This window comes from Culex pipiens, chromosome 1 (assembly GCF_016801865.2).
Source record: "Culex pipiens pallens isolate TS chromosome 1, TS_CPP_V2, whole genome shotgun sequence".
Taxonomy (NCBI): Eukaryota; Metazoa; Arthropoda; class Insecta; order Diptera; family Culicidae; genus Culex; species Culex pipiens.
Window position 1 is genome coordinate 4570474 of NC_068937.1, and position 22217 is coordinate 4592690.

At 36.3% G+C, this 22217-nt stretch overlaps 6 protein-coding genes across 7 annotated transcripts in view; 4 read left to right on the forward strand and 2 right to left on the reverse strand.

The window, feature by feature from the left end:
* LOC128093133 (uncharacterized) overlaps positions 1-22217 on the reverse strand; it is a 356259-nt gene that overhangs the window by 307513 nt on the left and 26529 nt on the right. The window lies entirely within an intron of this gene.
* LOC120432284 (general odorant-binding protein 45-like) lies at positions 3855-4755 on the forward strand. Its single transcript, XM_039597472.2, has one exon. The coding sequence runs from the start codon at positions 3958-3960 to the stop codon at positions 4753-4755; it is 798 nt and encodes a 265-aa protein (XP_039453406.1). The 5' UTR covers positions 3855-3957.
* Positions 4894-5703, forward strand: LOC120432307 (general odorant-binding protein 45-like). Its single transcript, XM_039597492.2, has one exon. It carries the CDS (start codon positions 4894-4896, stop codon positions 5701-5703), a length of 810 nt encoding a protein of 269 aa, XP_039453426.1.
* LOC120432285 (general odorant-binding protein 45-like) lies at positions 8461-9444 on the forward strand. Its single transcript, XM_039597473.2, has one exon. The coding sequence runs from the start codon at positions 8616-8618 to the stop codon at positions 9399-9401; it is 786 nt and encodes a 261-aa protein (XP_039453407.1). The 5' UTR covers positions 8461-8615; the 3' UTR covers positions 9402-9444.
* LOC120432306 (uncharacterized) lies at positions 9441-10232 on the reverse strand. The gene has a single exon (XM_039597491.1). It carries the CDS (start codon positions 10230-10232, stop codon positions 9441-9443), a length of 792 nt encoding a protein of 263 aa, XP_039453425.1.
* Positions 15664-22217, forward strand: part of LOC120432281 (octopamine receptor Oamb) — a 97728-nt gene continuing 91174 nt past the window's right edge. For both annotated transcript variants that reach the window (XM_039597467.2, XM_039597469.2), the window contains exon 1: positions 15664-16060. In XM_039597467.2, the coding sequence (XP_039453401.1) occupies positions 15797-16060 (264 nt within the window). In that variant the 5' untranslated portion in view covers positions 15664-15796. The remainder of the gene's footprint in view (positions 16061-22217) is intronic.

A 22217-nucleotide genomic window follows, 5' to 3' on the forward strand; every position in this document is an offset into this window, starting at 1 on the left:
GGTACTGCATACTCAATAACGGGGTAAATTATTTGTTTGTAAACTGCTAGCTTATTTTTCAAAGAAAGCTTTGATTTTCTGTTAATTAAAGGGTACAAGCACCTGATGAGAATGCTGCACTTGTTCAATATTTTGTCTACATGCTGCCGAAACAAAAGTTTCGAGTCAAGTATGAGACCTAAATATACAACTTCCTTTGACCAGGGTATCGAAACATCATTCATTTTAATCAAAACATCATCCTTTGGGATAAATCTGGCCGATTTGGAAAGAGGAAAAATGATGGTTTGAGTTTTGGCTGCATTTATGCGAATTTTCCAGTCTCCAAAGTATTCGGAAAGAACGTCAAGACCCTTCTGAAGACGGCCAACTAAATATCTGGTTATTTTACCCTTATAAATAACGGCAGTGTCATCAGCAAAAAGTGACAACACACCATTACCAGGAAGAGTAGGCAAATCAGATGTAAAAATATTGTACAGAAGTGGGCCAAGAATACTTCCTTGGGGAACCCCAGCATCAATGTTGAATAATCCAGAAGCAATCCCATTCAGAAAAACCCTGAACGATCTCTCCGAAAGATAGTGCTGGATAATTTTGATAAGATACATTGGAAAACCGTACAAATACAGTTTATGTATCAAACCATCATGCCAAACATTGTCAAAAGCCTTCTCAACATCCAACAAAGCCATAGCAGTTGATTTAGACTCAAGCTTATTCTGCTTGATGATTTTAGTTACTCTCGTAAGCTGATGAGCAGTATTATGTCCCTTACGGAAGCCAAACTGCTCATTCAAAATTATATTATTATCGTTGGTAAAATCCAAAAGCCTTGAATAGATGACCTTCTCAAAGAGTTTGGACAGACTACTCAAAAGACTTATGGGACGATAACTTGTTGGCGATGTTGGATCTTTTTGAGGCTTCAAAATTGGTATGACTTTGCCCAGTTTCCAATTGGTGGGGAAGTAACCAAGTTGTAAACATTTATTGAAAATATTGGCTAGATGTTGAAAGAACTGATCACTCTGTTTTTTCAACACTAGATTAAAAATGTTATCAAAGCCTGGAGCTTTCATATTTTTCATTTGTTTTACTGCAACTTTGACTTCCTCACCAGAAACATGGGAATCTGCAGGAAATTCAAAGGTAGAGTTATTGATTGTTGAAATACTATTGGCAACTGATGTTTCTTTACGACTGGTCATGGAAGCGCCAAGATTATGAGAACTAACAAAATGAAGCCCAAGTGCATTTGCCTTTTCCTCGGATGTAATCAAAGGAGAATCCTCAACAATAAGAGGAGGAATAGGCTTTGGTTTGTTTTTAAGAACTTTTGAAAGTCTCCAAAATGGTTTTGAATAATTCCCAAGCTGGCTTACATGTTTTGAAAATTCTTGATTTCTGATATTGTCAAGTCGGTCTTGTATGATTTTGTTCAAATTGTTTACTGAAATCTTTTTGTCATAGTCCCCAGTTCGTTGATATTGTCTCCTATAAACATTCCTAAGTCTTATCAAGTGTTTAGTATCTACGTCAATATCAGTTACCTTAAAATTAACAGGAACCTCCCGAACGTTGGCAGCCTCTGCTTGGTTGATAGCCTGCTGGATCACCTCCAGCGAACGATCAATATCGGCAGAAGTTTCCGGGTGTTGATCATAGTCGATGTTGCTGTCGACCACTTGCTGAAACTGCTGCCAGTCAACGTTGTGATAATCTTTCCGGGTTGGTTGCCGCTGCGGAGTAACGGATGCTCCAACCTCCACAACCACCGGATAGTGATCAGAACTCAACTCTTCAAACACCTCAGGATGAGCCACGTTCTCAGCCATATTGGTGATGAAGAAGTCGATGATTGAGTGATTCCCAGACCGAGCCACCCTCGTTGGACGATCCGGACTCACAACGTTGTAGTATCCGTTTTGCAGATCGTTGTGCAGAATCACTCCGTTCCGATTCCTCCTGCTGTTGCCCCAAACTTCATGCTTCGCGTTGAGGTCACCAGCGATGATGTACTTTGCGCTCCGCCGTGTCAGCTTCTGGATATCGCTCTTCAGTTTTGCTGCTGAACCATCTCTGGAATTCACCTGACGTGGGCAGTATGCAGCAATGAAGAGTACTGGGCCAACCGAAGTGGGAATTTCCACCCCAACGGCCTCGATGATGTCCAGCTTGAAGTGTGGCAGCCGGCGTGGCTTGAGATCACGATGAACAGCGACAAGCACACCTCCTCCTCCAGAGGTGGTCCTATCGAGCTGCGTCGCGATCTTGTAGTTTTGCAGATAAACTTTTTCACCGGGCTTCAGATGAGTTTCCGTGATGGCAGCTACGTCGATCTCCTTCTCGCGAAGAAAATCCACCAGCTCTAAGTTCTTCCTCCTAATGGAGCAAGCGTTCCAATTCAGCATCTTGAGGGACCTACGATCCATACTGGATGACGAACGAGGTCAGCACTTCAATCTGCTGGGTCTTGGTTTTGCATCCACGCAGTGCAGCGGACATCTGTTTGAAAATATTGAGGAGTTCGGTTGAGGTGTAAAGATCGTTACCATTTTCCTCAACTACTGGTTCTTGGGTTGGTCTTGGCTCCTGGCTGAAGCCCGGTGGTGACGGTCTCGGCTCCTGGCTGAAACCCGGCCGCGGTTGATTCATCTCAGCTCTCTTCCTGGGATCCAACGGCAACGGTGCCAAGTTTGGGACCTGGCGTCGCGGTTGAAGAGGTGGAAAATTTTGCTCCACCAGGGCTGGAGGAGTTCTACGACGCTGAGGCTGATTCTTCGTCGATGCTTGCTGCCGAATTTTCACAAACTCAGCTCTCTTGGGGCACTTTCGGTCAGTTGACGAATGCTCACCGTTGCAGTTGAGGCACTTAACCAGCGAATCCTGGATGCACTGGGATGTGATGTGCGCATCGGTACCACATTTGGCGCAACGACGCTTTAGGTGGCAGTTCTTACCTCCGTGCCCGAAACCCAGGCAGTTGAAGCATTGTGTGACGTCACGGTGCACTGGTCGGTATCGCTCCCACGACACGATAATGTTGAAAACCGCTCGGATTGCCTTCAGCTCAGGAAGCGTCGTCGATCCCTTAGCCAAATGCAGCAGGTAGAGCTGGTCACGGTACTTGATGTCTTTGTTGCGTCGGCTCATTTTGTGCACGGCCAACACATCCAGTTTCAAAACTTTTAGCTCGGCAGCTAATTCCTCCACTGGCATGTCGTACAGACCTCTGACGACGATTTTGTACGGCTTATCCATGGCGACATCATGGGTAAAGTACTCCGCCTCGTTTTCGGTCAAGTAATCCTTGACCAGTTGATAGTGCTGCCTGGATTGCACCAGCACCTTAAATCCGTCCTGACACAGACGAATGTTGCCTTGGACTTTCCCAGACTTGATGAGTTCAACCAGCCCCGCTCGAAAGTCAATCGTTGCTGGTGATTGCCGTACATAAAAAGGAGGCAGTTTCTCCTTTCGCTGTTTCACTTCATTCTCCTTTGCTTTCGCTACCTGGTCCTCGTCAGGCAGTCCAGCAAACTTGTTGTTCTTCAATAGCTGCTCCTCGTGCGACGAAGAGTTCTCCTCCTCCTCGTCCATCGGTACAGTACCGTCGCTCTTTTTCGTCTTTTTGCTGTTCGATGTCACTTCCAAAAGCACCTTCCTCTTGGAAATCCCCGGTTTTTGGCCATCAGTTGAGGCCTCAACCTTCCTTTTGGAAATTCCCACTTTTTTGCCTGCTTGAGCCGCAGGTAGGGCGATATTGCCGGCGTTTTGCGCCGGGACACGACGAGTCATGTTGAATCAGACAACCTTCTCCAACGAATGCTCGATGAACAATGACTGCAAAAGTTGATTCCTTAAACAGCCAAAAGTCATGTTTTGAAATTCAATCCTTGTTTTCTTCGGTATAAATGCACGTGCAATGCTCCGGAAGCCGCACTTCCAGCAGTCATGAAGTTCCTACTACTTGCGCTGACGACGCTCCTTGCGTCAGCTCGTTCCGAAGACCTCCACTCCCTCCGTTACAAAACCGTCGAGGGCGCCTACTCGGAATGCTGGCGCCTACTGCAGCTGTCATCCCGTCAAATCTGGCAACCGTGCGCCCCCTGCGAGAACCACTGCTGTGCGACCCTCTTACGCCTCTGGAACGACGCCGACTCCTCCATCCGGACCCCAATCTGCCCGCGGTTCTTCCACAGCAAGCTAGAATCCAGCAAATTCCTCGCGGACGCCGATTGCTGCGCCAACCGGATGCTGGAGCAGGTCCCGCCGAAAGAAAAATGCCGTCGCACCGACGGGTACTACCTCTGCTTTAACGCTTCCGGCATCCTTCAGCACGACCGCAAGTACTTCCTGCCGGCAACGGAACTTCAGCAGCAACGTTCCGTGTCGGAGTGCGCCGACTTTCTGCAGATCAACTCCGACGACGAGTGGGCGCAGATTTTCCACCGTGGTTTGGTTAGCGATCCGCGCGGACGTTGTCTGATTCGGTGCGTTCTCGTCCGGCAGCAGCTGTACAGCGAAGTCTTGGGGGTTAACGAACGCCGAGTGTTTGTCCAAAGTGGCAACCTGCGCGACGAGGAGCACTTCCGGCGGGGGGTACGACAGTGTGTGCAGCGGCTGGAGCGAACCTGTTCGGATCGCTGCACGCTGGCAGCACGGATCGCCGCCGAATGTCTCGGGCAAAAGTTGTGGAGTGACATCGAGAGAGCGGTGAAAGTTGTTGGTAAACAAAGAAACGGGTGTTGACAAACGTTGCTACGCAACGCGTGCCCGCTGCAATAAACAAACTTTCTGAATGGAACAACCATTGGTTGTTTGGCGCCCAACTTGAGCCCGTCTCGTATAAAAAAGATTCACATTCCTTTGCTGGCCAGGTAACAAAAAATGTCACCCCTTTACCTGTTCATCTTGGTCGCCTCCGCAATGGCGGAAGACCGCCACGCGGTTGTTTACAAGTCGCCTACTTCGATGACAGCCGAATGTCAACGCTACCTCGGATATCCGACGGCACACCCCTCAGAACCTCACGTGCCCTGTCAGGTCACTTGCGTTGCCCTGATAAGCCGCGTGTGGGACAATCCACTAAGCGACACCCGATCCGTAACTTCCAGCCGGTACATCGAGTCCGACCTCGCTCCAAAGCAGTACTACGAGCGCTTGCAGCACTGCCTCGCGCACGTCAAACAGACCGTTCCCCAGTGGGACACGTGCCGCCGGGGAGCCGAAACCTTCAACTGCTTCAACCAGAGCATCTCCGGAATCCACTACGACCGCGCCTTCTTCATCCCGAAAACGGACCTCCAGCACCGCCAAGTGCTCACCGATTGCATCGACTTCCTGCAGATCCCGCCGCAAGAGCTGGACGCAATCCTCCGGCAGGACTTCCCCAACCACCCGCGGGGACGCTGCCTGCTCCGGTGCTTCCTGATCCGGGAAAAGCTGTACAGCGAAGCCATCGGGCTGGCACCGTTCCGGGTGGTGGTCCAGCTCGGGGACAACCTGGGCCACGCCCGGTCCCGGGAGGACATGCGCCGGTGCGTGCACCGGCTGCAGCGCCAATATCTGGACCGGTGCACGCTGGCAGCACGGATCGCGGCGGAATGCTTCGGCGATCTGGTGTGGCACCTGAGATTTCTGCTCAGTGACAGCTCGCAGCGGGAGGTTTTGACGCGCAATGTGATGAGTTATTTGTGAAATTTTTTTTTTTAAATTTAAATAAACAAGAATTCAGGCAAAACTAAAAAAGTATGGGACAAAGTGTAAACAAACAGTCCATTCTTCTCGTTTCTACTGTCAATTGACGTAAGCAGGATGAATTTGTTTATTTTTTTGTTTGTTTACATTTTTTGTGTTTGTGTCAAATTTGTGTCAAAATTGTTTTTCTCTGACACTTTCTTTCCAATAGGCAATCAAACGTCAAAATTACCCCCCCACTAGAGGGCGCTGAAACTTGGGGTGATGTTTTCATTTTATCCTACAGTGAGTAAATTGGTTTGAAATTTGAAATTGTTTTATTTCATCATAAAATCGACATTAATAGCAAATTATACCATTTTCAGGTAAGAAATAAGTAGCTTAATTGATATAAACGGAAATATGTTTGTGATGGCCGATTTAACCTGTTCATTATCTGATTCAAAATAAGGGAAGTTTTAATCAACCAAAACCTAACTAATCAATTGAGGTTTTGCAGCGCGACTGTGTTTCAAATGTAGGTTACTTGCCAAAAATCGTATTCCTTTCAGCTAGATTGAAGAACAAAATCGCTTATTTCTCATGATCCCTGCATCATTCTTAATAAAACTGGTTTTGCTTTAAAATAATGAACATCAACTTTTGGGCGCGCAAAAATTTGTGACCTTTTTCTTTAAAAAAAACATGTTTTGGGACACGAAAAAATGAGTTTCCCTGTATATATCAAGGAAATAACCAGTTATATAGTTGATAACAGATGTGTTAACGTATATTCAACAATTTTTATTGATTTTTGACAGACTTTCTTGCCAAATAGTCCAAATTACTATCTTTTTCTAAATTTACAGTTTTCTCATAGAAAAATCAAACAAATATTGGAAAGTTGTACACCAAATTGTTGGAAATAATTTTTCTCATCCGAATCCGGCATAAGTTTTATAAAAATGTTGATTATGAAGGAAAAAACATATTTTTTCAAAAAAATCATAGGTTTAAGCTATTTGTTAATAGGTGGCAACATGAGACTTTTAGCTTTGCTGCAAATTCTCTATACGAAATAAAAAAACAAAATTTTGAAAATTTATGAGTTCAGAACATCAAAAATTCAAAATAGTTTGAAATGAGGTCAAATTTAAACAATTTGTTAATTAAAAAATTTAAAAACTCAAATATAAAAAAATATAATCAGTTCGTACTCTGTTATCTGAAGATCCGATAACCTAGAATATGACCTCAAAAAATTTGTTTTTTTTTATGATTCAAGATGGCTACATTTCAGAATTAAAAGAGTTAAGAATTTAAGAATTTAAGACCAAGAATTTAAGACCAAGAATTTAAGAATTTTAGAATTTAAGAATTTAAGAAATGTGGTGTAGTATTCCGAAAGTCTGGATTTTTAATAAAATTTATTTAAATTTTAAAGAGTCTAAAATATGATGTGTAATAAACGTAACTTATGCTTCAATTTAATCAATTATATTTATTATTTTTTGGTATAGTCTAATACCTTCTTTATGATTGTTCAAAAACAACTGAAGATCAAAATTCAATTCTTAAACAAATATTTATTTGAAATTTATTCAAAAGAAATGTGTATTTTAAAAGATTTCAAAAACAATTTGTTTTTATGATACAAATTGTTTGTTGGGTTATTAGCCGTACTGTAATACTGGATTTTGTTATCAACTTTTGATAAGGTTAAAGTATTAACACTAAAAAAATAATAAATTCGCTATATCATTACATTAATGAACTAAGCCTGAAATCGTTAACATAAAATATCGTTCTCAATAAAACCAGACATTAAAAAATACCCCAAAATCCTTCAACTCAAAATATACAAACATCCCTTCGAAAAGACTATCTCAATTTAGTAATAAAAAAAAACATCAAATTTATTACAACTAATAATAAAATGCTTGATTTCACCCAACTTGCAAATTTTATGTGTAGCGTGTACTCAACATCCATCACAGAAGAGATGGAAGAGCTTGCAGAAAAGAAGAGAAGAGAGAGCTTGCAGAAAAGTCCGGGAACGGTTTTGCTGCAACTGCAGCCTCTCTCATCGCAGAAGTTCTGCCTGAGAGAAAAGCTACTTTTGTTGCAGAAAAGTACGGGAACGCTCTGCTGCCGATTTCGTGCAGAAATGCAGAATTATGCAGTACGGGAATAGACCTAAACATTCTTTTTTGCTGTTGTTGTTGTTGTTTACGTTTTCCTGGCACGGAGTTCTTTTACGTACTTTTACTACGGCAAACCAGCTGTCAAAAAAAAAGTTTAGCACAAAAACTTGATTTTGAATGGCGATTTAAAATAATAAGTGAAAATTGGACCACTTTGCGGGTAAATTACTACCCTTTTACAACAAAAATATTTGTTCAAATCTTGACTTTTTTTTGATAAGGTCCTATAAACAAATGTAAACATTGAGTGTATCCCGCTTACTCCGATGGACTTTGACATAAGGTGTGAAAGGGATACACTCAATGTTTACATTTGTTTATAGGACCTTATCAAAAAAAAGTCAAGAAATGTATTTTTTTTTTGTTTTTGTCCGGAAAATGGTCAAATTAACCCTTTTCTTGTAATCTGCTTGCAAAATCAGGTTTTCGTTCTAACTTTTGTTTGACAGCTGGGAAATCCGCTTTACCTTATTTAATCTACATACCTTGATTTGCGCTGAATTTTTTGACAGCTGTTGTCGCCGGATTTCATACACTGATACAAATCAACACTTTTCTCGACGAAGATGTTTGCTCAACAATGCGTAACCAATGTTTTGTTGTTTTTGCGTGCGTTTAACTCCATGCCAAAAAAACAATGCACAATTCAGCTTGACGAACGTGTCGGAAGGTCAAAACCTAAACTCACGATAAATACCACGTCTCCAGCAGGTTCCGGTTCAGTCCACCATGAAGTTGCTACTGCTCGTTATCGCGCAAATCTTCCGCGCAATCGTGGCGGAGGACCGCCACCTGGTCGTGTACAAAAGTCCCGCCGAGATCTACTCCGAGTGCCGTCAATATCTGGGCTACCACGGTCAGCGTCCCCTCTACTACCCGCCGGAACCGTGCGAGAACTACTGCGGTGCGGTGCTGAGTCGGTTGTGGGACTTTCCTCGAGGCACGCTGGAAATGATCCGGGGAACGCGGTACTTCAACTACTCCGTACCGGCTGAGGAGTATCTGGGCCGGTGTGAGCAGTGCATCCAGCGAGTCCGGGACACGGTTCCGCTGTGGGACCAGTGCCGCCGGGTCGATGCGCATTACGAGTGTTACGTGCAGAACGCGAGCGTGAACTTTGACCGGATGTACTACTTCTTGAAGACGCCGCTGCAGCATCGGCGGGTCGCGCGGGATTGCGTGGACATTCTGCAGGTTAAGGACTGTCAGTTGGGGGAGATCGTCCGCGAGGGTCTGCTGGCCCGTCCGGAGGGTCGATGCCTGGTGAGGTGTTTTTTGATCCGGGAGAAGCTGTACAGTGAGGCCATCGGGGTGGACTGGTTCCGGGCGGTGATGGAGTCCAACCAGGCCAGGGATCATCGGGAGGTGCGCGAGAGGGCGAGGCACTGTGTTGCCAGGTTGCAGCGAGAGTTTTCCGACCGGTGCACGCTGGCAGCACGGATCGGCGCCGAGTGCTTCGGGGAGGGCTTTTGGAAGGTTATTGAGGGTAGTTTTAAGGGGGTGACGTCGTACTGAGTGTAATATTTATTGAATCGCTTAATAAAGTCATTAACATTAATCCTGGGCAATCGCCGATTCAACGTAACTGTTGATCAGGTTCCAGAACTTGCTCTCGAAACACTCAGCCGCAATTCGTGCGGCCAACGTGTCCCGATCCAGGAACTCCCGCTGCAGTCTGGCAACACAGTTCCTTGCGAGCTCTTTCCGCTCGCGATGCCCCCGGAACTGATCGCTCTCCATCAGTATCCGGTAGTAGTCCACCCCATTCGCCTCGCTGTACAGCTTCTCCCGCACCAAAAAGCACCGAACCAATCGACGTCCTCTTGGATCGTTCAGCAACCCCCCCTCGCAAATCGTTTCCAACTCCTCCGAACCAATCTGCAACATCCCAACGCAATCCAGCACCGTCCGCTGGTGCTGCAGCTTCGTCTTGACGAAGAAGAACTTCCGGTCGAAGTTGATCGTCGCGTTCGGCGCGAAGCAGGCCACGTGCTCCTGCGTCCTGCGGCACCGGTCCTCCTCCGGAACCGTTTCCTGAACCCGCTCGAAGCACTGCTCCGTCTGCGGGAAGAACTCCTCCCGCGACAGATCAATCTCCAGGTATCGGGTGGTGTGATCGGGCAGGATCGTACCGCGCTCGATGTCCCAGAAGCGGATCTGAACTCCGCCGCAGTAGTCCAGACAGGGTTCGGTCAGATCGGCCGGCGACCGGGACCTCGGGTAGCCCAGGTACTGCCGGCACTCGTTGTACACCGAACCGATGCTCTTGTACACCACCAGGTGGCGATCTTCGGCGATCGTGCCGGGCAGCAGGGCGCACAAGATGATCGGCAGGGCACGTTTCATGGTGGAATGTGCATTGCGAGAAGTGTTGTGCGTTTTATAGTGGATGTTTGGACCACTTTCGTCACGTACCAGCTAAAAAAGCTTCCGGTTGAAAGACTTATCTCTGCGGTTAGAAAGTGCATTTCAGAACTGCATTTCACCTCTCTCTCTCACTATTCTTAATACAAAAGCTTGCAACTAAGCAATTAAATTCAAAGAACATGTTGTGAAAGTCTAGTTTGTTGATTTATCCCAGTGTACTCTCAACAGCTGTCAAAAACAAAAACAAAAAAATACACTCTCATGCAACTGACTCAAGTTTGAGTAATTTACAAAATTTACAAAATTTACAAAATTTACAAAATTTACAAAATTTACAAAATTTACAAAATTTACAAAATTTACAAAATTTACAAAATTTACAAAATTTACAAAATTTACAAAATTTACAAAATTTACAAAATTTACAAAATTTACAAAATTTACAAAATTTACAAAATTTACAAAATATACAAAATTTGCATTACAAAATTAATTAAAATTAAAAAAAAATATGGTACACGCTGGTACATATTTACCCATTTTTATATATCAGGAAACTCATTTATTTAGCGAACCTAAATTGAATAAAATCAGGGCGGAAGCTTCCTTCCATAAATTGTAACTCCAACCAATGATTACAATTCAATTTATCACATCCACCCTTTCCGGGATTGATTTAAATGCTCTCCCATCGATCATAACCCAGTTTTTCTGGATCATTCGCTCCACATTTAATAAAGGCACAGCATGATTTATAAGTGGGCTTCTCGCAATAAATCACCCTCGGCAATCTACTCATCCTTCCTTCTCCCCCTCCTCCACGATCCGAGAATCTTCCCGCCAATCAGTTTCTAAACACCGCGCTCCGATTGTTCTGCAAAATGCGCAACAGAGTCGGTCGTGTTCCGTCCGTTTAGTAAGTCACGGTTTCACGGTCTGTGAAGGGTAATTATTTGCACACGATTCAGCAGACAGCAGACTCTCTCACTCCAATGCCAAGACAGACTCGGACTCGGACGAGTGCTGAAACTTTAACTAGTATTGATCGACTTGTACCCACTTTTACCCACTAAGAAGGTGGGGTGGGTTGGAACTTCCGTTGAAGGATTTGCTGCAGTGCAGTAAAAAATGGGGGGTCCAATTACAGCGACGACGAGGCCTTTTCGACCTTTTCCGTTTCAATTTGGCTTTAAAATTTGAAGAGGAAACGGTGGAGTGGGGTAACATTTGCAGGTTGGTGGGTTGAATTGCGTGAAAGTTACTTGAAGTATTTTTTCAGTGCAAGCTAAATGTCAAAAGTGCACTCTGAGTGTAAAACAACATTTTTTAAGGTTTTAACCCCATTTTGAGAAGGTCAAAATTTTTAAGCTTTCGATGATTATTAAAAAAATTCAAGCGAAATTTTCATACAGATCAATTCAAGCAAAGAGTCGCTTTTTTTCTATTTTTACCCACCACAAAGGATTCATTCCGACTGAAGCAAAAGTTAGAACTGAATGCAAAAAAAAACAACTATTCAAAGCGCAAAAAAAAATGAATAAAAATCCTCCATCATCATCATCACCCACGTGGGCGGGTTTGGATGGATGGATTGGGTATTGTTGTGTTGGACCGAGTTGGACCTGGATGGGCTTTCAATTGGAAAGTCCTGGTGCAGTCCTGGTCATCCAGCCGAGTGAGGAGTCTCATATTACTGCTGGGCTCGCGAGGGTACCACAGACATATAGAGCTAAACAGGTCGAGAAAATTGTGTATATTTTGTGAATTTGAAACTTTAACAATATATTTTAAGGTTAACCGTCAAATTTTGGGTCAACCGTTTTTGAAAAAACGTGAATCTTTTTTTCAGTGTAGTCTTTATCCATACCTACAACTTTGCCAAAGACACCAAATCGATCAAAAAATTCCTTAAAAAGATAAAGATTTTTGAATTTTCATTTATCATTTTTGTATGACAGTTTCAGTCGCATAATTTTTTTTTTGCAATTCCGTCGTGAAACTAATTATCATCTCGAACTACGAAAAAACCTTCTTCTTTTTTCAGCACTGGTAAATAATAATTTTCAGTACTTGCTTTTTCGAATTGCAAAAAAAAAGTTGTATAGAACTCGTTTTTGTTGTATTGATGAATTGAATATATGTACGATTGTGCTGAAAAAATATTCTTTTTGCAATTTGTAGCATAATTTACTATTAGAAATCATTTGCAATAAAAACCAAATTTATAAAAAAAAAACGATAAATCCGATATTGAAAATATGCAGAAAGACTTTTTTTCCAAAAAAACACCAAACATTATTTTAGAGCCAAAATTTAATATTAACCTTGCACTGTAATTTTTTTAAATTACTGTATTTTTTTATTATTTTTCGAGTTCAGGAAGTAATTTTGAAGCATCGTTTGCTGTACAAAAAACATAACTTGTTTTGTAAAAAGTTATTAATTTTATTCCTTTTTTGAATGTTTTTTTAATAAATTTGAACCGAAAGCTTTTAAGTCATAACAAAGTGTGTCAAAACATAATCTTGGATAAAACTAACTAAAATTACTGCAGAAGGGGATAGTATTTAAAACCATGACCCCAAAAAAATATTATTTTTTTTTTCAAAACATTTGCAAAGTCACACAAAACATTTGAAATCATAAAACCCTAGATTTTAATTATGTGCACATTTCCTAAAAAACTTTCAATATTTCCAAATGAAAAATCATTTGCAATAAACAAAAACTGTATTCAAAATTTCACCTTAAAAATACTACAAAAAGTATTACCAGTTGTAAAAGTTCATTATCAAAGAACATTCCTGGAGTTTTTTTTTTAAAAGGTCCAATAAACCAAATTTCCAGTTTTTGCTTTTTGGGCTTGTTTTTGGGTGTTTTTGAAACCGCCATGAGCCAGGGGTATTAAAAAACACCCAAAAAGCAAAAACTGAAAATTTGGTTTATTGGACCTTATAAAAAAACTCCAGATTTATTGATAAATAAAAAATAATTTTCCATCAAAAGTTATTCTTTTATTTAAACTTCACAAAGTTTACTCAAAAAACATTTTTTTTTGTTAAAAATTAAATATGTAACCAAAAATTACGTTATAAGAAATTTAAAAAGAGCGCCGTTTTTTAATAATTATTTCAAAAATCTACCACAAATATGTTTCGGAAGAAGAAATTAATTCTTACAGATATGAACAAAAAAACGAAAAAAAAATACTCATTAAAATTGCTTCAATAATGTTTTTTTTTTTTTGCCAAAAAAAAACATCGATGAAAAATAACTCAAAAATAATTAAGGTAACGTGCACTGTTTGCGAAAATACACTCACAAAAAAAACCAACCTATTTTTGATGAAACATTTGAAGTACGTTCAACCTATATGAAGTGCACAGTTTTAGAAAACACACTCAAATTTAGACAAAATCATTTTTTTGGGCAATATTTAGTTTAAAATAAAAGCAAAACTATTGTGTTACTTTGGGGTAGTGCATCGTTTCCGAAAAAGAAATCAAAAAGTTGTTTTTAAAGAAAAAAAAAATGCTTTTTATTGACCCTTTTACGCAAAAAAAAACAAAAACAAAAGAAAATTTGTTACAAAAAAAAAAAAAAATTATAAATAATGTTGATGTGTTGAACCCTTCTCAAGAGTGACTCAAAAAATTAACCAGAATAATTGTTTGATGTAAATATTTAAACTGCAATGGAAAATAACTAAAAACTCGGATAAAATTCAGATTGTGTGAACTATTTTGAAAGTACATTCGAAATAATACTATCAATAGTTGCGTTTGGTTTAATTTCAAATACTGATTTTTTTTTCCACAAACATGAGAAAAGTAACGCTTATTTTTTGCAAAAAATATCACAAAGTGTTATAAGCTAAAAAGTTTGAAATTTGCTTAATATCATTGATCAAACGCATTTTTTTCTGTCACTTTTTACGTCGTATAAAGATTTAAAAAACTTTCGTTTATTAAAAATGCTTCATAATACGTTAAGCAATATATATTTATTGTTTAAAATCGATTTTAATATTTTACGTTTTTTTTCTATTGCAAAGAATTTGTTTGGGAAAACCAATTATTATTTTTGTCAGCGGGCTGCGTGACAGTCAGCTGTCACGAACTGCGCAAATTCTTTGTGAAATTCACTCAAATCTGACATAAGTTTGTTCTATTATGTTGCGTATAATACGCGTACAAAATAAGGTACCAGGGATGGAATAATCACAAAAAAAATCAATTTCGCTTGCGAACTTTCTTCACCCGCGAAAGAGAGAGGAGGCAAATCACGCAAAAGAAAATCGCTCCCGAAGTTCTCCAAGAAAATCAATCTGTTGATGATTTTTTGTGAATTTCCTTGTCAGCACTTCTTAATAATATTTATTTCACTTTGTTTACACACATTGCCCATCTACAAAATGTGACATGTCATTTTTCGACGTGTGACGTTACACTTGCAAGTGTAGTATTGAAAAAGATGATCCGCCGAATAGTCAAGATGATGATTTTTTTAGATTCTTTTTACCGATCTTTCGTGCGCGAGAGAGGAGAGCTATGCTCCTTTCGGATTTTTTCTCTTGATGAACGTCCAGAGAATTTCTTTTGATGATGATTATTCCATCGCTGTAAGGTACTGAAAAAAATTATTTAAGACAAATGTCTAAATTTGGGTACATTTTACTCTAAACAAATCCTCTCTATAACATTTCTTAAATTTTAGTAACACAAACCCCAATTTTGAAATTTGTTTGAAAAATCATTTTGTATTAAAGCTGCTTTTGCCGTAATCTAAGTTTTTGAGAGTCTGCTTGTCTGTGGGTGAAGGATTCCGCTTTTTTTTCAATTACACAATTCAAAACGAACGGTTAAACGATGCGAAAAAACCTCTGTGCGATATTGGAAAAATGGATTTATGGGGGAATAAAAAAGTATCGAGAATAGACAGTTGAAGAGTATTGGGTGGGTTACATGGAATGCGATTTGTGTTTGATTTATTGGTGAACTTTTGCTGTGTTAAATATGCGGGATTAAAGATTCTGAATCGATTTAGTTTGAAAGCAATTTGGGTTATTTTTTACGTGACTCTGTGTATTGGCAGTTTACCGTGTAAACTTTGTTGTTATTTGTTTTGACGTTTAAGAACAAATAGATGTTTCACTGATAATCAACATTACACACTGTTCAGTTCACTTTTACACACTTGTATGGGATTTTTCAGTTCAAGTATGATTACACGAAAGTGTGTAACCATACTTGAACTGAAAAATCCCATACAAGTGTGTAAAAGTGAACTGAAAAAAGTGTAATGCTGTTTACCAGTGTTGATTATTGATCAAGAAGCACTGGCCCAAATCAACACCCTAATTTCAACCCGTTTTCTCTATCTCTTTCCTCCAGATGCCCTCCGGCGGTCAGTAGGACTTCCGGCAGCCGCAACTGGTCCTCATCGCCGCCGCCACCGACCGTGGCGCTGCCGCCCGCTTCGGACGGCTCCTCCTCGCAAACTTCCTCATCGACGGTGGTTCCGGCCATCCCCCCGCGAACGAGATGAACAACGCGATCAACGCGTCCGAGTGCGACAGCATGATCGCGTCGGTCGAGTGGACCGAACCGCGCAAGATCCTGCTGCTGGCCATCCTCATCTTCATCGACATCCTGGTCATCGTCGGCAACACGCTCGTCGTGGCCGCCGTCACCAGTTCGCATAAGCTTAGGAGTGTTACCAATTTTTTCATCGTTAGTCTAGCCGTTGCCGATTTGTTAGTTGGATTAGCTGTATTGCCGTTTTCGGCCACCTGGGAGGTGTTTAAGGTGAGTGGCAACCATGGCTTTCTACCTAAGGTACTCGTGATTGAGTGTGTAGTAGTGCGGTTGTCAAAATCGTTATCTCTGACTCTCTCACTCCACTGACACTGACATTGTTTATGTTTTGGTTTTCCTGGCACGGTCCATTGTTCGTTTGTTATTGTTTTGGTTTTAGTGGTACGGAGTCATGCACTCACATTAATGCACAGCAAGATCGCGAGTACCTATGATATACAGCCTTGAGTGGCAACGCGATCATAGAGCGGCTGTCAAAACGTGACCTTGAGAAAAAAAAACATTGATTCAAACCAGTTTGGCAACACCGATTCAAAACAATAACAAATCGCTGTCAAAACATCGTTAAGCGAAGAGTGAAGCGTCTTCAAACCCAGTCTATGCTCCCTTCCCCTCTCCCATAAATATTGACAATTCTAACATAATGGACCTGTCATTATCGAAGCTCACGTTTTCGCCGCAATTGATTTGCAGCAGGTTGCTGCGACGACGACGACGATCAGGGAAGAGAGAATGCATGCAAATTTGGTCTCCCCCAGAACCCGAGCAAAGCAGGCGATGACAGCTACGACGACGACGACGACGGATGGGCATTTCGTGACCCAGCGCCATCTTCGTCGTCGCCTGCTGCGCGCGCGATTGATTTGCATGTCGCCACGTGCTTTTTCAGCGCGCCTGGTTGAACATGTGTAAAGTTGCCTCTTCGTGGTGGGAACGATAAATGTCAAATTGTTTATGTGAAGTTTAGCGGTTGGCAGCGCTGCTTCTTTGTTGGGAATATTTTAAGAAAAATGCTTAAAAATTAATCAGACTGATGTTTTCCTGATAAAAACACATCTTCCGTCTGCCGTTGACAGGATTGCTATAAATAGTCGTAAAACGAGAGCAACTTTCCGCAGATAGGCCGGCGATAGAGATCTCATCTGTCAATCTTGTTTGACGACTCACGCGACGCGACGTTGATGGGCAAGTTGGTTGTGTCCGGTTTTTTAGCTCCCTTTTAGAAATATTGTCAATCTAGTTGATGGGAGCGAAGGAAATTGTCATTTTTGCAAAGGTCTTCGAAAATATAACCAATCCAAATAAGATGAATTTTATTTGGATAAAACCGTTTTTAAGAATTTTAAGAATTGTAAGAATTGTAAGAATTTTAAAAAATTTAAGAATTTTAAGAATTTTAAGAATTTCAAGAATTTCAAGAATTTTAAGAATTTTAAGAATTTTAAGAATTTTAAGAATCTTAAGAATTTTAAGAATTTTAAGAATTTTAAGAATTTTAAGAATTTTAAGAATTTTAAGAATTTTAAGAATTTTAAGAATTTTAAGAATTTTAAGAATTTTAAGAATTTTAAGAATTTTAGGAATTTTAAGAATTTTAAGAATTTTAAGAATTTTAAGAATTTTAAGAATTTTAAGAATTTTAAGAATTTTAAGAATTTTAAGAATTTTAAGAATTTTAAGAATTTTAAGAATTTTAAGAATTTTAAGAATTTTAAGAATTTTAAGAATTTTAAGAATTTTAAGAATTTTAAGAATTTTAATAATTTTAAGAATTTTAAGAATTTTAATAATTTTAAGAATTTTAAGAATTTTAAGAATTTTAAGAATTTTAAGAATTTTAAGAATTTTAAGAATTTTAAGAATTTTAAGAATTTTAAGAATTTTAAGAATTTTAAGAATTTTAAGAATTTTAAGAATTTTAAGAATTTTAAGAATTTTAAGAATTTTAAGAATTTTAAGAATTTTAAGAATTTTAAGAATTTTAAGAATTTTAAGAATTTTAAGAATTTTAAGAATTTTAAGAATTTTAAGAATTTTAAGAATTTTAAGAATTTTAAGAATTTTAAGAATTTTAAGAATTTTAAGAATTTTAAGAATTTTAAGAATTTTAAGAATTTTAAGAATTTTAAGAATTTTAAGAATTTTAAGAATTTTAAGAATTTTAAGAATTTTAAGAATTTTAAGAATTTTAAGAATTTTAAGAATTTTAAGAATTTTAAGAATTTTAAGAATTTTAAGAATTTTAAGAATTTTAAGAATTTTAAGAATTTTAAGAATTTTAAGAATTTTAAGAATTTTAAGAATTTTAAGAATTTTAAGAATTTTAAGAATTTTAAGAATTTTAAGAATTTTAAGAATTTTAAGAATTTTAAGAATTTTAAGAATTTTAAGAAATTTAAGAATTTTAAGAATTTTAAGAATTTTAAGAATTTTAAGAATTTTAAGAATTTTAAGAATTTTAAGAATTTTAAGAATTTTAAGAATTTTAAGAATTTTAAGAATTTTAAGAATTTTAAGAATTTTAAGAATTTTAAGAATTTTAAGAATTTTAAGAATTTTAAGAATTTTAAGAATTTTAAGAATTTTAAGAATTTTAAGAATTTTAAGAATTTTAAGAATTTTAAGAATTTTAAGAATTTTAAGAATTTTAAGAATTTTAAGAATTTTAAGAATTTTAAGAATTTTAAGAATTTTAAGAATTTTAAGAATTTTAAGAATTTTAAGAATTTTAAGAATTTTAAGAATTTTAAGAATTTTAAGAATTTTAAGAATTTTAAGAATTTTAAGAATTTTAAGAATTTTAAGAATTTTAAGAATTTTAAGAATTTTAAGAATTTTAAGAATTTTAAGAATTTTAAGAATTTTAAGAATTTTAAGAATTTTAAGAATTTTAAGAATTTTAAGAATTTTAAGAATTTTAAGAATTTTAAGAATTTTAAGAATTTTAAGAATTTTAAGAATTTTAAGAATTTTAAGAATTTTAAGAATTTTAAGAATTTTAAGAATTTTAAGAATTTTAAGAATTTTAAGAATTTTAAGAATTTTAAGAATTTTAAGAATTTTAAGAATTTTAAGAATTTTAAGAATTTTAAGAATTTTAAGAATTTTAAGAATTTTAAGAATTTTAAGAATTTTAAGAATTTTAAGAATTTTAAGAATTTTAAGAATTTTAAGAATTTTAAGAATTTTAAGAATTTTAAGAATTTTAAGAATTTAAAAAATTTATAGAATTTTAAGAATTTTAAGAATTTTAAGAATTTTAAGAATTTTAAGAATTTTAAAAATTTTAAGAATTTTAAGAATTTTAAGAATTTTAAGAATTTTAAGAATTTTAAGAATTTTAAGAATTTTAAGAATTTTAAGAATTTTAAGAATTTTAAGAATTTTAAGAATTTTAAGAATTTTAAGAATTTTAAGAATTTTAAGAATTTTAAGAATTTTAAAAATTTTAAGAATTTGAAGAATTTTAAGAATTTTAAGAATTTTAAGAATTTTAAGAATTTTAAGAATTTTAAGAATTTTAAGAATTTTAAGAATTTTAAGAATTTTAAAAATTTTAAGAATTTTAAGAATTTTAAGAATTTTAAGAATTTTAAGAATTTTAAGAATTTTAAGAATTTTAAGAATTTTAAGAATTTTAAGAATTTTAAGAATTTTAAGAATTTTAAGAATTTTAAGAATTTTAAGAATTTTAAGAATTTTAAGAATTTTAAGAATTTTAAGAATTTTAAGAATTTTAAGAATTTTAAGAATTTTAAGAATTTTAAGAATTTTAAGAATTTTAAGAATTTTAAGAATTTTAAAAATTTTAAGAATTTTAAGAATTTTAAGAATTTTAAAAATTTTAAGAATTTTAAGAATTTTAAGAATTTTAAGAATTTTAAGAATTTTAAGAATTTTAAGAATTTTAAGAATTTTAAGAATTTTAAGAATTTTAAGAATTTTAAGAATTTTAAGAATTTTAAGAATTTTAGGAATTTTAAGAATTTTAAGAATGTTAAGAATTTTAAGAATTTTAAAAATTTTAAGAATTCTAAGAATTTTAGGAATTTTAAGAATTTTTAAAATTTTAAAAATTTTAAGAATTTTAAGAATTTTAAGAATTTTAAGAATTTTAAGAATTTCAAGAATTTTAAGAATTTTAAGAATTTTAAGAATTTTAAGAATTTTAAAAAATTTAAGAATTTTAAGAATTTTAAGAATTTTAAGAATTTTAAGAATTTTAAGAATTTTAAGAATTTTAAGAATTTTAAAAATTTTAAGAATTTTAAGAATTTTAAGAATTTTAAGAATTTTAAGAATTTTAAGAATTTTAAGAATTTTAAGAATTTTAAGAATTTTAAGAATTTTAAGAATTTTAAGAATTTTAAGAATTTTAAGAATTTTAAGAATTTTAAGAATTTTAAGAATTTTAAGAATTTTAAGAATTTTAAGAATTTTAAGAATTTTAAGAATTTTAAGAATTTTAAGAATTTTAAGAATTTTAAGAATTTTAAAAATTTTAAGAATTTTAAGAATTTTAAGAATTTTAAAAATTTTAAGAATTTTAAGAATTTTAAGAATTTTAAGAATTTTAAGAATTTTAAGAATTTTAAGAATTTTAAGAATTTTAAGAATTTTAAGAATTTTAAGAATTTTAAGAATTTTAGGAATTTTAAGAATTTTAAGAATGTTAAGAATTTTAAGAATTTTAAAAATTTTAAGAATTCTAAGAATTTTAGGAATTTTAAGAATTTTTAAAATTTTAAAAATTTTAAGAATTTTAAGAATTTTAAGAATTTTAAGAATTTTAAGAATTTCAAGAATTTTAAGAATTTTAAGAATTTTAAGAATTTTAAGAATTTTAAAAAATTTAAGAATTTTAAGAATTTTAAGAATTTTTTCACCTTTTTTCCCCTCGGCAATCACATCCAAACTAACCTGCACAGGCAAAAAAAAACTATCCACTTTTCACCGCACGTAGCAGATATCACGTTCCGTTACACTCTTATCTGCACACGTACACACGTAAAACTTTGCACAAACACCTGCAGCGCAAATGCAACCACCATTTTCTTCGCTTCCGGATTGAGTGTGAGAAAACTAGAAAAAGTTTAATCCTTTTTCATTGCACTGCAAACCAGACCAGACCAAGTCCTTATCTTTCCCTCATTTTCCACTTGAAAACTTTGTAAATCCGAACCGTCAGCTCGTTTTTTATACTTTGTACTTTCTTTGTTTTTTTTTGTCGTTCAATGCGGCGCTTTTCTTTTACACACTTGTACGGGTAAAGTTTTGCAGTGCACTTTTTACCAGTGTAGGAGAAGGCGATGTGTCAGTTTGGATTGTTTGGCCGAAGTTGTCAGAACTCGTTAACTGGGGTGTAACTGTAGCGAAAAGAAGGGAAATTTTACTTAACCTTTGCAGAGAAGTGTATTTTGTCAAAGTTCGCTTTGACTAATTTAAATATGCGTGTTTTTTGACGTTTCGTTTGACAGTTAAACAATACCGCACGATTATGGAATTTTGACTAAAATAAATAAAAATTTGTTTTTTTTTTGGTAGCGTGTAATTTTGATACATTAAAAGCAAAGGGCAGTGTTGCCAACTTTATTGTTTACATTTCCTTCCGCAAATCACATATTTTATTTGTGACATTTAAAACAAAATCAATTTACACAACTGAAATTGCTCCAACATTTTGAGCACTCTTTTTCAGCCAAGAAATGGCGCCCACAAATTGGCACCGGCTTTCCGCCATGGCTTCCCAAATTTATTGCCGAAAACGGAACCGATCTCCGCTCGACTCTTCCCGGGGCCCGCACCATAAAAGTAGGATTTTTATGTCACACCGGCAGCAACTCCAAAAATCCCTTCGGACTGCGGAGTACTAAATTTTTCAACGTGCGCGCCTGGTTTTATGCAATACACACACACACAATCACGCTTGGGGAAAAAATGGCGACAACTTGCTAAATATTTATTGGTGCCAGAAAATGGCACAATTTGGCACGTTTTTGTTTTTGGGTGAAGTGTGGAAGTGGGGTGAAGGTGATGATATTTATCGGTCTTGGGACTCATTTGATATTATCGACGCAGTGCGATTCGGTTTACGATCTGGAAGGAGGGGTGATTTATGTGGTTGAAGAAATGTGAGATTATTTATTTGCTGCAAATGTTGTAAAAATTGGGCTTGGCAGTCGAAATTCCAATAAAATTGTATTTAAACATGTACTTTTATGAGATTCAATCGTAAAAATCGTAAAAAAAACAAAAAACAACAAAAAAACAAAAAACAGAAAACAAAAAACAAACAACCAAAAACAAACAACCAAAAACAAACAACAAAAAACAAAAAACAAAAATCAAAAAACAAAAACACAAAAAC

Coding starts and splice junctions, on each gene's coding strand:
- LOC120432284 (XM_039597472.2), top strand. CDS start 3,958: ATGAAGTTCCTACTACTTGCGCTGACGACGCTCCTTGCGTCAGCTCGT.
- LOC120432307 (XM_039597492.2), top strand. CDS start 4,894: ATGTCACCCCTTTACCTGTTCATCTTGGTCGCCTCCGCAATGGCGGAA.
- LOC120432285 (XM_039597473.2), top strand. CDS start 8,616: ATGAAGTTGCTACTGCTCGTTATCGCGCAAATCTTCCGCGCAATCGTG.
- LOC120432306 (XM_039597491.1), bottom strand. CDS start 10,232: ATGAAACGTGCCCTGCCGATCATCTTGTGCGCCCTGCTGCCCGGCACG.